Source organism: Zingiber officinale, chromosome 5B (genome assembly GCF_018446385.1).
Source record: "Zingiber officinale cultivar Zhangliang chromosome 5B, Zo_v1.1, whole genome shotgun sequence".
NCBI lineage: Eukaryota > Viridiplantae > Streptophyta > Magnoliopsida > Zingiberales > Zingiberaceae > Zingiber > Zingiber officinale.
In genome coordinates this window covers 21,810,417-21,826,059 of record NC_055995.1, presented here as the reverse complement: position 1 = coordinate 21,826,059, position 15,643 = coordinate 21,810,417, and the positions used below count along the sequence as shown (strand labels likewise).

General features: G+C 40.2%; 1 protein-coding gene across 1 annotated transcript; it reads right to left on the bottom strand.

Moving 5' to 3' along the window:
• Positions 1–5,540: 5,540 nt before the first annotated feature.
• On the bottom strand, positions 5,541–6,853 carry LOC121984231 (peroxidase P7-like). Its single transcript, XM_042537068.1, has 3 exons — positions 6,539–6,853; positions 6,280–6,471; positions 5,541–6,220 (listed from the first exon to the last, which is right to left on the bottom strand). The coding sequence occupies exons 1-3, from the start codon at positions 6,743–6,745 to the stop codon at positions 5,669–5,671; spliced, it is 951 nt and encodes a 316-aa protein (XP_042393002.1). The 5' UTR covers positions 6,746–6,853; the 3' UTR covers positions 5,541–5,668.
• Between the last annotated feature and the right edge of the window lie 8,790 nt (positions 6,854–15,643).

The following is a 15,643-nucleotide window of genomic DNA, read 5'->3' as shown; positions in this document are numbered from 1 at the left end:
ATTATATATATACCATTGTTAGCTTGACTAGTCAATAGAGGATTGAGGTATCTTATTCCATGAGGACTTTTACAATGGACTATATATACATGGTTTGGATAACTTAGTAGATATATTCAGGTAGATCACAATGATATGGAAAAGTGTAGAGGTAGTTGCTTAATACTTATGTGATACAACTGTCACCCCTCGAGAGTAAGGTATTCCGACGAAAATTGGACAGTGCATCCCCTGTAACAATAACATTCCGAAGTATATATAGATACATCCACAAGCATACTCATCAACTATATACTTTAGCCCTCACGGTTGGATATAAACACACTAGCAGTTTATAAGTAGCCCACACGGCTTGAAATAATCACAACCAATGCAGTTAATAGTCAGCCCACATGGCTGAAACATAGCACAGCGGAAATCACAAAATAACGAACATGAAATGAACAAAATAACTAAATGCGAGCCGGCTCAGCTGGACACATCATCACCAAACCAAATACAAGATTCCACCAAACAAAACTCCATATAAAAGAATACACAAATACAAGAACAAGTGCAAAACCAATAATGCGAATCGAAACACTAACGGTAGGAGAAGCTCGATGTGACATAGGACTGACGGACAAGATCTCCAGGCGACTTCATATATCCTTTATCTGATACTTGGCGAAATAAACCAGTTTATGGGGTAGTGAGTGCTGGGACTCAGCAGGTAATAGACAGATAGTGCATGAACATAATAAAGAACTAGAGATACAAGGTATATAGTATCGTAGGGAAAATAGCAGATACAGTAAACCAATTAGCCAAATTTATTGCTTAGGCATTGGAAGGGGAGGGCAACAACCTTCTTACAGTTGTAGCCTCATTGTTGTGAATTCCTTTGATCTAAGCTAGTCTTAATCAAATAAGGATTCAAACAACTTTGGATCTAACCTGACTCAACAACCTCTAGCAACACTATCTAGGATTAAATTTATACTGTGGAAAGCTTCTTCCCTCAACTTGAAACCTTGAAAAATGCTCAAAAAGAGCACAAACAACTAAGTATCCTTACTGGACCAAATTACTCTTACTTAATTGCAAAAGGTGAGTTTTATCATTAATAAAGAAATAACTCGATGCTAATAATGCTTCAATGTGATTTTTTATGTAATTAAGTAAATGGCAAGTAATTATGCTCACCCTAGATATTCTAGATATTCCCCATAGTTTGTTCCCAGATTATATAAAATGAGATAAATCATAGGGTTAGCTTATAGTCGACTGTCAAGTAGCTAGGGGTAGGAGGAGTTTTTTCTCCAAGGGTATGTATTCATTGGGAATTGATCCTGGCTCCATTGTAGTAAATTTATCACCCTCTAGCTAACTGGGCACTTCCATGGGGACTTTTTGTTAGAGTGTATACTGAAAGTCTAGTTTTTTGTATAAACATTTATTTTGAAATAAGAATCACATTGGTCAAATGTCTACATTTATGCTAAGTGTAGTTGTCCATTTAATTTATATTGTAGATAACATGGTGTGAGGAGACACACAGAAGTTCATGTTATCAGTTCCTTATAAATTATAAATAGTAGCTCACAACTAAGATGGAATGGGACAAACCATTGGAGTGGTTGTAGTGTAATTTGATATTAGTTTATCTTGACTATAAAATTATACTAGTACACTATAAGTGTACTGAGAAGGACCATTTGAGGTAATTTCTTTTTATACTGACTACATAAAAGAACAAAACCTCTGTTATTATGGAAGTGCATACTCTTAATCATTATATAATAACAAGCACATATACTTAATATTTATTTCTTTAATTTATCAAAGGGTGTGATTTAGTTCATTAAATCAATAGGCCCAATAAGTTGGGAAATGATATTATTTATATAGTGTGTTGTTGATTATAGAATGAAACTGTGTCCTAGAAATCTAGGCTGATGATGTCCCCTTGAGGAGCTCATAAGGATTGTCATGTAAACTCTACAGGTGGACTTAGTCCGACATGACAATAACGTTGAGTGGTACAACTCTTGGAGCTAGATATTAATTAAGTGAGTTGTCAGTAACTTATTTGATTAGTGGACATTCAATATCTTAAACACAAGGAGACTAACGTACTCATGATAAGAAGGAGCCCATATTGTAATATGGGATTGGTACGGTAGTGTAATAATAACTCTTTAGTGGAATGAGATATTATTGATGAACTTGAGTTGGGTGTCCGGGGCGAACACGGGAAGCTCAAGCTCATCGGGAGACCAAAACCAATTCCTCCTCTCGGTCCCTATTGTAGCCTCTTATTTATAAAGTCTTATATGCACCTAAGGCCCAATTTCTTACCCATCTTATGGTGGCCGGCCAAGCCAAGCTTGGAGCCCAAGCTAGGGTCGGCCAAACAAAGCCAAGATGGAAGCCAAGTTGTGGCCGGCCACATTAAGATTAAAGGGAGTTTTAAATTTTAAATCTTTTCTTATGTGGAAGTCATGGTTTTAAAAGAGAGTTCAAAATTTTAAAATCTTTCCTTTTATAAGTTTCTACAAAAAATTAAAAGAGAAATTTGATATCTTTCCTTATTTGTAGTTAAAAGGAAAATTTTAATTTTTGGATAAAACTTTCCTTTTTTGTAACCATCCACATGTTTAAAAAGAGAGATTTTAATTTTCCTTTTATAACCAACCATGAAGTGATTTAAATAGAGAAATTTTTATTTTTCCGGAAACAAATAAGGAAGTTTTAATTTTTCTTTTAAAACTTTCCTTGTTTAGGGCACATGAGGGTGGTCGGTCAAGGCTTCATTAAAAGGAAGTTTTAATTTTTTTTAAAAACTTTCCTTTTTAGACATGAGCAAGGAAAATAAGGAAGTTTTAATTATGTTTAAAACTTTCCTTTTTTACCATGACCAAGGAATATAAAAGAGAGGGAGTGATGCCTCATGAATAAGAATAATCTTCTATTCCTCCCCTCTTATTCCTTGTGGTCGGACCTTCCTCTTCCCCTATTCTTCTTCTTTGTGGCCGGCGGCATCAACTTCTTGGAGAGACTTTGGTGGCCGGATTTTGCTTGGAGAAGAACAAGAGAAAGGAGACATTGTTTCATAGCATCCCTTGGAGATTGGTTGGTGGCCAAAACTCATCATCCTTTAGAGGTTGTTGGTGGCCAAAACTTGGAAGCAAGAAGAGAAGGCTTGGATGGATTTCATCTTGGTAGATCGTCGCCCACACGACATCCAAGAGAATGAGAAGAATACAATAGAAGATCAAGAGATCTATAAGCTACAAAAGGTATAACTAGTTATTAGTTTCCGCATCATAACTTGTTCATCTTTTATATAGATCTTGAAAAACCAAACACAAGAGGTTATTGGTTTTAAGTTATCGTTTTTGTTATCGATTTTATTTTTCGATTTCATGTTTCGATAATGTGCTTCTATTGAGGTCTCTATAGTTAAACCTAGTTTACTGTAAGAAGTTAAATATCTGATTTCTTTGTGAGGCTTTGTCTAGGAAGTGGTGGATGATCTCATACCCAAGAAGGTCTAGTGCCTCGTCATGTTTAACCTGGAAGTCGATTTTTGAAATAGATATTTGATAACTTCTGTAATATGATTTAACTTAGGAAGATCACATCAGTTAAACTTGGAGTAAAAATATTAAGTATCGTTTCCAATCCAAGTTTAACTTCTGAAGGACAATTTGGATTAATAATGTTAAACATCGTTTGCAATCAAAATTTAACTTCAGTAGAGCACATGGGTAGCTAGGATAGTTCTATGCTTGTACAAATTTTTATACAGGGGAACTAAGACGGTATTCCGAGTAGCAACCAACACTTTTAAGTATTAAATAAATTGTAGCAAAAGGTGATTACACTTATCGCATGTGCTTTTCATAGTCTGTCTCCAGATAATGTGAAAAGAGATAAATCATAAGTTAACTTATAGCCGACCGACAGGTGGTTAAGGGGTAGAAGGAGTTTTTTTCGGAGGGCATGGGCCCACCAAGATTTGATCCATACTCTAAATATTAAAAAAATTATAGGAAAAGGTGATTATGCTCATCCCATGTGCCCCTCACAACCCGTCCCAAGGTTATATGAAAAGAGGTAAATCATATAATCAGCTTATAACTGACTGCCAAGTGATTAGGGGTCGACGAAGTTTTTTCTCTGAGTGTGTGTGCCCGTCGAGAATTGATCTCAATGGTAAAGTCAGCTCGGGTGATCTACCTTGTCTAATCGTGGGTGGTGGGCTACGAGCGACGATGTTGACGTCGTCCCCTTGGTTACTTCCTCTTTCTCTTCCTTTTTTTTTGTTTCTCCTGCATTTAATCTACAGTAAATTCACTATCGGACCCAAGTTGTAGCCCGGGCGACCTTGAACCTGGCTCCATCTTTTCAGTCACAAGCTCACTAGGTACCCCGTGAGGACTCTAAATATTAAATAAATTATAGTAAAATATGATTATGCTCACATCTGATGTCCTTCAAGGTTATCCTTATGTAAAGGAAGATAAATCATAAAGAGAACTTATAGTCGATTGACAATTAGAAAATGGAAAAAAAAATTTGTTTTCTAAAGACAGGTATGCTAAGAATTGATGTCTTTTTTCATTATAATAAAGCTGTCATCTTGCACGTGATGATGCTGCTTCCATAATTAACTTCTAAATCTTAAGCTTAATGATTCTGTTTTATAATTAAAGTTCAAAATGCAAAATGTATAACTCCATTTTTTTTCTCCCTATTAATTGACATCTAAATAAGTTGAATAAAACCTAGAAATCTCGTACGTTACTTTTCCTTTCTTCCATCAAAAAGTTCTTACTTTTTCTTAGTTTGAGGGTCGGCTTCACTGCATGTTCCCAAGGGAATAATTGAGATGATCCTAAATATATTATCTTGATTTACGACAAAGCGTTCCATTTGGATGATGCTCCCTTTATTCCTCCATGTTATTAGTATAAAGTTTGATTCCTTTTAGTCATTTTCTGTTACATGAACACAAGCAAGTCGAAGTGTAACAATCCAACTTTCATAAGAAAACAACAAACTTTTGCTTGCTTCAAGTTAACTCTTGATCCCTTGATTTCTTGATTTCTTGCTGTAAATTATTTCTTTACTTCCCCCAATGTTTTCTCATAAATGTGTGTTAAGCTACTTCAATTAAGCACGACTGATTAGCAATTAATCAATAATTAGTTTCATGGTCTCTTCCATAAAATTCAAAAATTTTGACCCCTTTAGAGCTTTTTACTTATTGCTCCTGGATAATGGTACAACAGAGACATAATGTTTCTTAATTTTTAAGACATCTAAAAATTAAATTTTAATTTAAATTAACTGATAATTTTTTCTTAATGAATAATTGATGTATAAATATTAGACTAATAGACGAATAAGCGCTTCTTAATTTATTCGCTACCTACCTGCGTTTCTCAATTTATTCAATTTATTCAGATAGAATAATAATGCCGACTAACAAAAAATTGACCCCTTGCAACGCTGTCATACGTGTACATAGATCAGGTCTATTTCATTCGATATCCGGAAGAAGAGATTTCGAAGATCACAAATTATTGATTTAATTATACAAAATTAAATTATTGTTCCCCTACTTCAACAAATCCGAATTCCAATAAACATCGCAAAATCTCATCTGAGACCCAATCAATCAGTTCCACCTCCTGCAATTCGTCCTGATCTCCCCGACGGAACCCGTGAGCGGGCTCATGTCCCCCATCTTGACCATGGCGGTGGCGAAGTCGTCGAAGAAAGCTGTCTGGTTGGTGCTGTAGAGCGACACCAAGTAGTCGTACTGGCCACCGTTGAAAAGCTGCTGGTCGGAGTGCAGCAGCCCCTTGCGCGCCACCAGGTTCCGGTAGTAATCGTTGTCGAAGACCATTGGCGTCTGCACGTCCAGCGGAGCCGTTATGGAGTCTCCACCAGAAGCCGGGCAGGCCAGCTGTCGGACCCCGGCGAAACCCGGGTCGACGTCGGTGTCGTTGTAGATGTGCTGCCGGAAGTTGGCGCAGCGCGCCTGTCCGATGGTGTGTGCGCCGGAGAGCGCGATCGTGTCCCACGCCGCCAGCCCCTTCGCCCCGAAGGACGACACCATGGTCGACAGGCTGGCGCCCGGCGGCGGCAAATTGGCCACCGCCTCTCTCTGGCTCGCCGTCCGGGAGTCCCTCCGGCCCAGGTACACCGCCCAGTATGGACCTCCAAGCTGCAACTCAAATTAGAATCTAATTAAACATTCGTGCGACGAACTCACCAATCACTCACCGCGGCAACGCTGTCCCTAGCTGCGAGGGCGAGGATGTCGGCGCAAGACACAGTTTGCCTACACTTTGCTTCGACGCTGGATTTGATGGCGTCGATGACTTGGAAGCCGCGGAGGGAGTTCATGTTGGGGGCGGCGTTCTTCTCCCCGGCGAAGGTCGCGGTGTCGTCGAGCAGCACCGATGCGTCGCAGCCCTGAATCCATTAATTAGTTTCAGGATTTCGATCAACAAAGCGAACGGCGATTATGGGAGAAGTGTACATTTACGAAGCAATCATGGAAGAAGAGACGAAGAAGAGCGGCGCCCAATGTTGGATCCTGCGAGAGGGCCTGGTCAATGATACGGCGGACGAGAGGCTGCAGGCCGGGGCAAGTGGTGGAGTAGTATTTGTGGGAGAGTTGGGCGCCGGCGGTGGAGGCGATTACGAGAAGGAACAAGGCGACGGCGGCAGTGCCCACTGACGGCATGGTTGTGAAGTGTCTTGACAGTGACTGGACCAGTGGGTTTAGCTTGCTTTATATGTAGTTTTGTGGTAATAATGCAGGAGATAGAACAGCTCAAAGGGGTTCCGATATGAAAGAAATGGGCACGGCTACCTAACGCCATGTGAGGACGACAACTAGATAGATCTAGCCGATTATTTTACATCATTGAAGGACCGATTTGGTCAAATTAGTTCACTAATTACGCAAGGATTTCGTAGACGCGTTTGACTGTGAGGATCGACCCGACGGACGACGATGATGATAGATGGTCAGTAGTAATTGAAGGATGGCTACTGGCTACAATTTCGATTTGCCGATAGACGTCGTCGCTTAATTTACCTGCTTCGTACGAAGAACTGATTGTGTTTGGGGAGAGATTGGAACACGCTGCAGCATAAGATATTGTAACTCCAAATGGTAAGAACTAGATAAATCGAATAGTCTGTAGAGTTTTCAAACAAGGAATTTTATAGCATTGGAAAGAGTTTACATCAGTTTGTCTGTTCTGGTTAGCTTCATCAAAATTATTTTGGGGAAAAAGGGAAAGGTTGTGCTGAAGCAAGTGATCGATCAAATCGACTAAAGGCTTCAAGAGGTCATTCAAATTCTGATCAGGAAGTTTCAGTTTGCCTTCCAACATTAAAAAGATGGAAAGTTGATTTAGAAGAAACAAGCTGCAATGACTCAAATTGATTTTTGAAAAGCAATTGATAAGATTTCTTACTATATGGCTTTCCTTCAAGATGGATACTGTCGATCGATTTGAATGGGTGAAATGATCAACCAAAAGATCATCAGAGGAAAGCACATAATTGCTATTAGACCTAATCAAAGATGGTCTCTTATTTAGGAGGACCTATTTAATATTCTAGAGGTCTTTCATTAAAATTCGAATTGCAAAATTCTCGCTAGATAGATGACTAAATGATTACTGTACTAAAAATAGACTCTCAGTTTATTAAGAAACAACTTATATCAGAATTAGTCCATTGAGCAGGGTGTTCGTCTTTCACTACTGAAATTTTCAGTTACAGTTGAATTAAATGTAGTTCATTCAGAAGATAAGAAAATGCTGCCTGCAAAAGTTCTAAAATCAGTTTGTTGCAAGATGACATTGAAAATATGCTGAAGGTGGTCTTGAGATGGCAGTTTCTCAACCAAGTCAGAATGTCAATTTCACATATCTGCTGCTTACATCAATGCGGATAGGAAGCACATCCGATTTACTTTTGCAACAAGAAGATTAAAGTCCCAGTACTGGCTGATCTAACTAGGTAGAAACAACACTAAAGTAGTGTAGTTGAAAAAGATAGGTATCTCCTGTAACAAAGAAGAGGAGACCAATTCATATCTTTTCGTACAATATTCTAACGATTATCTTATGAATTACCGAGAAAGGAAGATTGAGGGGAAAAACAAGTAGAGGATCCTCCTAAAACGAAAAGAAATATATCACTCTCTGAGTTTTATCATAATAAAATTTTTTATTATGAATAGAGGATAATTCCTCAACACTTAAAATGAAGAAAAATATAATCTAAGATCCCAATAAAGGAAAGAAATTACAATTAACAAATCTCAAATCTAATATTGTAAATAAAGGGAATAGATCTTTTACCAAAAAGGAAAGAAATTACAATTAATATATCTTAATTCTAATTTTATATAAAAAAATAGATCTTTTATCCAAAAAGGAAAATTCATAACTAAATGATCATAACTCAAAATAGGTCGCAGATCAAGACAAATCCTCTCCTATAAATACCAAGAATACCAAAATTACCTTAAATACCCTAAAAATGAAAATTACTAAAAATAACAAAAAAGTTCTAAAAAGGGTTTAAACGATGGAATTTGAGGCCAAAATTCAATTTTACGAGTAACAAACATAGGTTTTCAAATTCTACACGTTTGGCAACTAACGGAACCTGATTTCGAGTCTCGAATTAAAAGTTGTGTCCTTTTAAAGTTTCAAGGGGCATATTGGACTTTATTATGGGTTGGGCCTGCATAAGTTTCCTTATAAAGAAATTGCCCTCAAGTTTAAATTAGATTCATCAACATTTGTTGAATAAGAAGTTAAGAGCTTCACATTGAAGATATCCGAAGTCTTCAAATGATTAGAAGGCCAACTTGTAGGCATTATCGTTAATCTTCTCTAGTATCTCACATTGTCCGATTTTCTAATCCTTTAGCTTATTATACTCTCTAATAAGGAAAATGATCATGAGTCAATACAGCAGACAAAATCTCTAATATCATAAAGTACTTGTTGACGATGACTATTGACTCGAGCCTTACACTTGGTATTGCTTTCCATAATTACAGTTTCACCTGCTCATGAATACCTCGAAGATGCTCTTCCATCTCATCTGCTTAAGGACTAATTCACCCTACACATGGAATAGGGGTTAAGTCTAGAACCCCCAATGGATTTCGTCCATAGATAATTTCAAAAGGACTTAATCCTGTGGTCCTATTTCTCGATCTGTTGTAGGTAAACTTTGCTTGTGGTAGCGCCAAGTCCCAATACTTTGGTTTAGTTCCTGTGAGACATCTCAAAAGATTGCCTAGACTCCGATTCACCACCTCGGTTTATCCATCTGTTTGAGGGTAGTAAGCATTGCTAAAGTTCAACTACGTGCCCAATGTTTCCCATAAGCTTTTCTAGAAGTAACTGATGAACTTGGTATCTTGATCTAAAGTCATCGACTGAGGAACACCATGTAAACGCACGATCTCCTTGAAATAAAAATGGGGATTTTAGGCAACATCCATAGTCTTCCTGCAAGCTACGAAATATCATCTTTGAGAACCTGCCAACCACAACAAGAATTAAATCTGAGATTCATTGGGGTGTGTGGCAATCCCAATACTAAATCCATGTTGACATCGAACCAAGGAACTTAGGAACGGGTAGGGGAGTGTACAAGTCTGCATTTGTGAGAACCCCCTTAGACCATTGGCATATAGAATATCGATCAACAAAGTGAGCCACATCGCTGGTCAACTTGGGCCAATAGAAATTGACAGAGATGAGAGTCAAAGTCTTATCACGTCCGAAGTGACCCTTTTTATGAAGCTCGGTTATAATCTACTGTCTTAGAGAGTAGTCTGGAATGTACAACTACAACTCACTAAATAGAGAACCATTATGTAAAATAAAATAATGTTGGTGACCATCATGTATCTCCTAGAATATCCTTCCAAATGATGGGTCAGCTGCATACATATATGGAAAAATCTCAAATCCTGCAACACTGGTACTCATGGTGATAAGTAATGAAGAATGTCGACTCAGGGCATATGCGACACGGTTTAGACTTCCAACTTGGTGGCTTAGTGTAAAGGTAAACTCTTGTAAGTAAGCTACCCATTTGGCATGCTGATTGCTCATCTTGTGTTAACCATTAATATACTTTAATGCTTCATGATCAATAAACAAAATGAACTCCTTTTTTATTAGGTAGTGTCATCAATGCTTCAAGGACTGCACAATGGCATATAACTCCAAGTCGTAAGTAGAATAATTTTTTTTAGACTTGTAGAGCTTCTTGCTAAAGAAAGAAGAATGTCGTCAAAGTACACCACCATAAAGGGTCGCAAGATCTAATACATAAACCTCATGAAGGTGTTGGGTGCATTGGACAGTCCAAAAAGTGTGATGCCCATGTTGCATCTTGAATGTCATATTCCATTCATCCCCAAGCCTTATTCTGATATGGTGGTATCCCCTTTTAAGGTCAATTTCTAAGGAAATCTTAGAACCAAATAACTGATCCAACATGTCATCCAAGAGGGGAATTGAAAACCATGCTTCATTGTAATCTTGTTGATGTCTGTACTATTAGCACACATACACCATGAGTCATCCTTCTTCGACATTAGTAGGGAAGGAACTGCACAGGGGCTCATGCTCTCTCGGATGTATCCTTTTTCCGATAACTCCACCACCTGATGCTGTAATTCTTTAGCTTCCTTAGGCCTAAGGCAATAAGCTTGCCAATTAGGCAAATTTGACCCCGAAATAAGGTCAATCTGATGCTGGATATCTTGCATAGCCAGTAGCCCGAAAGGAAAATCCTCTTATATCATCTCATCAAAATTTACTAGCAGCAGCTATACTTTTGTAAGTGTAGGACCATTGTGGCCGGCTTAAAAGGGGGTTGGATATCCTGCAAAAATAAAAAAAAAGACAACCCTTCTTGAACTCTTTAAGCTAACACTTGCATAATGAACAGAGCAAATAAATAAAACATTAAAAGATGAGGCACAAGATATTTACTTGGTTACAACCGATGTGGTTCTTAATCCAAGGAAGATTAAGCACTAAAACTCCTTCAGGCGGAGAAGCCTCTTACAGCATTGAAGCACAGAAAATAGAAGCTCAACTACAACTAGAAGTGCACAAGCATTGGAATTACAAGTAATGCATTCGTTGTGAAGCTTCTGGACCAAAGCTATATTTATAGCTTGGTCGGGGCGCCCCGAAGGGGTTCCGGGCGCTCTGGGAAGGATAAACTTTATCCCCCAATGATCAGATCGAGTCAAATCTTGATCCTGGTCAAAAGTTGGGTCCTGGCGCCCGGAATGGTTCCGGGCGCCCCAGAATGCTCTGGGCGCCCAGAATGGTTCCGAGCGCCCCAGAGTAAAAAGTCAACAGTAGTTGACTTTTTGTCCGAGACTTCTTCTCTGGTTCAGTCTCGCCTCGGTTCGGGTCTTCTGCTCCGGATCCGCTCGTTTGGGTGATCTCTGTTATCCGGAATAGAGCTCACCCGAACCCAACTTCCGGTCTTCTCGAACAGCCTTCCGCTCCGGCTTCTCATCCCTCGGAATCGTCGCGTGCTTCCTTCTCATCCACCAGCGTACTCATCCGCAGTCTTCGTCCCTCGGTCGCACCCCGTGCCGACCTTCTCGCTAGCTGCGTCTCTTGCTCCCGAGTAATCTTCCGCTCCGGCTTCTCGTCCCTCGGAACCACCGCATGCTTCCTTCTCGTCCACCTGTGTACTCTTCCGCAGTGCCTCGTCCCTCGGACGCACCGCGTGCCATCCTTCTAGCTAGCTACGTCTTCCGCTCGAGTACCTGTGCTCTTAAGCTCCTGCACACTTAGACACAAGGTTAGAAACACACAGGACCTAACTTAACTCATTGTTCACACCAAAACAACCTTGGGGTTCCAACAATCTCCTCCTTTTTGATGTGATCAACCCAAGTTAAGATAGGGTCAAAAATAGACATGAAAATGAAATAATTTATGTTAGGACCTTGACGTCCGCTAGAAGGGGGTGAATAGCGTCTCACCCAAAACTTTACTTCCTATAATGTTAGTGCACAGCGGAATACAAAAACAAACTAACAAAAATGAAAGTTAACCTAAAAACAATAAGGAAGAAGACAACAAACCAAACACAAACCCTAACACAAGGCGTTTACGTGGTTCGGAGATAACTTGCTCCTACTCCACGGCGTGTCCGTAAGGTGGACGATCCCTCAATCCGTCGGTGGATTAGTCTCTGGCAAACTCCGGCTAGCTCAACCTCCTTGTGGGTGGAGAAACCTCACCACAACTCCAACCAAGATCTCTTGGACACAAGGGAAACCTTGAGCACTTAGTGACTACTAATTAGGCTTTAACCAAGTCTAATTTCGTCACCTTGGCCGGCCATACCAAGCTTCTTCTTATAGAGCTTGGAACAAATCAGAACCTGATTTGCCCGTTACCAGTCGACTGGTGCCAGCCCAACGGCTCTGCTACAGTGCATCAGTCGACTGATCCATCACCAGTCGACTGCTACAGTGTGCTACAGTAACTGCTACAGTACTGCTGCACTGCCGCTCCAGTAAACCCTAAAGCTAGGATTTTACTCCGAATACAATCTCTCATGCACTCGTACCCTCACCCTTATGACTCATTTGACGCTTTCTTTGCAGTTCTGACCTCTTGCCTTCAAGCCTACTTCCTTTGGCTCTCGTCCCTCGGATGCATCCAAGCCCGCGGCTCGTCCCCAATGTCATCCTTCGCGGATGCCTCGAAGTCGCTTCCCTCGGCCCTTGTCCTCGCTGCCTTGTCCACGGTCCCTCGGATGCTCCATCCTTCACCGGATCCGAAGCCGTCAACCTGAGTCACATGTGTCACCTGCAGTCCTGCACAACTTAAGTACACATATCAAATAACGAGGGTAATCCTAACTTAAACCCTTTGCCCAAACACCAAAACACATGGTCCCGCGGACCATTGGTATTGCTCCAACAATCTCCCCCTTTTTGGTGTTTGGCAATACGTTTAAATTAGGGAAAACATATAGCAAATAAACATGCTAAAAACAATGGACTTACGATGCCAAGGCTACACACTTGGACTTACTCCGCCGAATGGACTTACATCGCCAAGGCTACACACTTGGCAACCGCCGAAACAATGCACCAAGCATTGGAACCTATCACAAGGCTCCCCCTACACCTAAGCTCCCCATTGAGTTAGGATTTTATTACAGGGCTTTTTAAGAACCTATCCCAAGGCTCCCCCTACGCAAAGGAACTTAAGGTTTTCCCAATTAAACCTTACTTCTCCCCCTTTGCCTAACATCCAAAAAGTTCTCCAACAATATCCCAATTGTTGAAAACTTGTCATCTAAATTGACCCTAAACTCATGTATTTATCCCCCATGGATCCCATACATCTAAACAAATTGACACGGTCAAGAACAGCTCTGAAAAACAATATCAGACTGGTATCAGTCGACTGCCCCAAGTGACAGTCGACTGCCCCCTTCGACACAACCTTACAGAAGCATTCTGTGGTCGAAATTTACTGTTACCAGTCGACTGGTATCATCACCAGTCGACTGGTATCGACAAAATGAGCTTACAGAGACATTCTGTGCTCAAAAACACTGGTATCTGTACCAGTCGACTGGTACCCTATTTCTGAAAAAATTAGCCTTTTCAGGCCAACTTCAGAAATACACCAGAAATTTCCTAGATCTCCAAAAATCTCCAAATTTTGTGGAGAGGTCTATTGTACCCTTGTCTACTTGGGAAAAATACATTACAAAATGTATCTATTACCAATCCCAAGATTGACACAAAATCCAAAACTAGCTAAATGGTTCAATTGAACCTTGACCTAAAGTCCTAGTTTTGGCTTCCTTTTGACATCTATACATCCAAAACTAATTATCATACTATATGACCCCAATTCATATTTCCATGCACGAAACATATCCCAATTGTGTCAACCCACTAGGTTAGAGGCTTAAGTCTGTCTCCTAACCACTTGGCACATTTGATAACCCATCTACCATGGGTCCCAAAGGCTCTTCCTAACCTTAGGAATCTTAACCTTAGTCACCTCCCTTGGTGACTCATCCACTATGGCTAGGCCACTTCGGTGCATCGGGTGACACTTGGCCTACAAAACTCACCTTCTTAACCTTAGACACATTGTCTTTGGTTAATTTCTTCTTGTCCTTAACCTTGGACATCCCATCCTTGCCATAATTATATGCCACCATAGCATATTCCTTCTTATTGGCCTTAGATGACTCTCCCTTATCCTTGGTCACACCTCCCTTACCAATGTCATGTGCTACCTTAGCACTTGACCTCCTTTTGGTCTTGGAGGGACCTAATTTGATATTTTTGGGTCTTTGACCACCCAAATACATGTCAAGTCCTTTAGGTCCAATAATGAACCTCTCTAGGACTTTCTCCATTTCCTCAAGCTTTGTCTTCAAGGCTTGATTTTCCAATTCTAGGGTTCTAACCCTAGAATCAACATGTCCATCATGGACATTCCTAGACCTACCCTTCCTAGGCATGTGTCTCCCCTTCTTGGGATTAATGCTTAGGTTTTCACCCACTTTCATTCCCTTAGGCAAAGTGGTTTGGGTCTTATTAGGTCTACCCTTAGTGTATGATTTCTTAGGATTATCTACCATGTTAACCCTATTTCTATCATTATACCTAAATCCATGATTATGCTTAGGTAAATAATCTACATTATTTCTAACAAGCATATAAGAATTGGAGATTGGATTAAACTTCAAAAGAGGGATTACCTTCCCTTTTACCTTTGAAGCTCCCCCTTGACTTGTGCTCCTCTTCTTTTCCCATTTCTTCAAGTGCGCCAATTTCTTGAGCTCTCCTCTCCTTGGGCACTTTGTATGGTAGTGACCCCACTCACCACATGTAAAACACCTAATGTGTTTCTTCTCCTTATTCTTCCTACAACTCACATTAGTTTCTAAATTAACTTTAGTGAGTTTAGGGTTTACCACCTTTACCTTCTTGAGCGAAGGACACCTACTCTTGTAGTGCCCCATCTTACCACACTCAAAGCATTTAATGTGATCCTTTGTGCTCTTCTTGGTAGTTGAGGTGGAGGGTTGAGCTTCCAAGATCTCCTCTTCCTTGGATTGCTCTTCTTCCTCTTCAATTGAAGATGTGGACGGTTCCACTTCTTTCTCCCTTGAAGATGTGGATGATACCTCCTCATCTTCCTTCTCCTCCTCGAATGTTGAGCTCGTGTCAACATTCGATTGATCCTTCTCTTCTTGGACCAATGAGTCATTCTCCTTGGGCTCCTCCTCTTCTTGGATTGGTGTAGGACTCTCATGAAGCGTAATTACCTTTTTCCAAAGGTCACTTGCGTTCTCGTATTCACCTACATTCAATATCGCATTAAGAGGTAATAAATTAATTAAAATTTTAGTTACCTCCTTGTCCGTCTCCGATTGCTCCCTTTGCTCCTTGGTCCAATATCGACGTTGGAGACGTTTTCCCTTCTTGTCAGTTGGAGTTTTAAACGGTTCCTCCAACGCAATCCATTGGTCCCAATTCATTTGGAACCACATCTCCATGCGCTTCCTCCAATAGTCG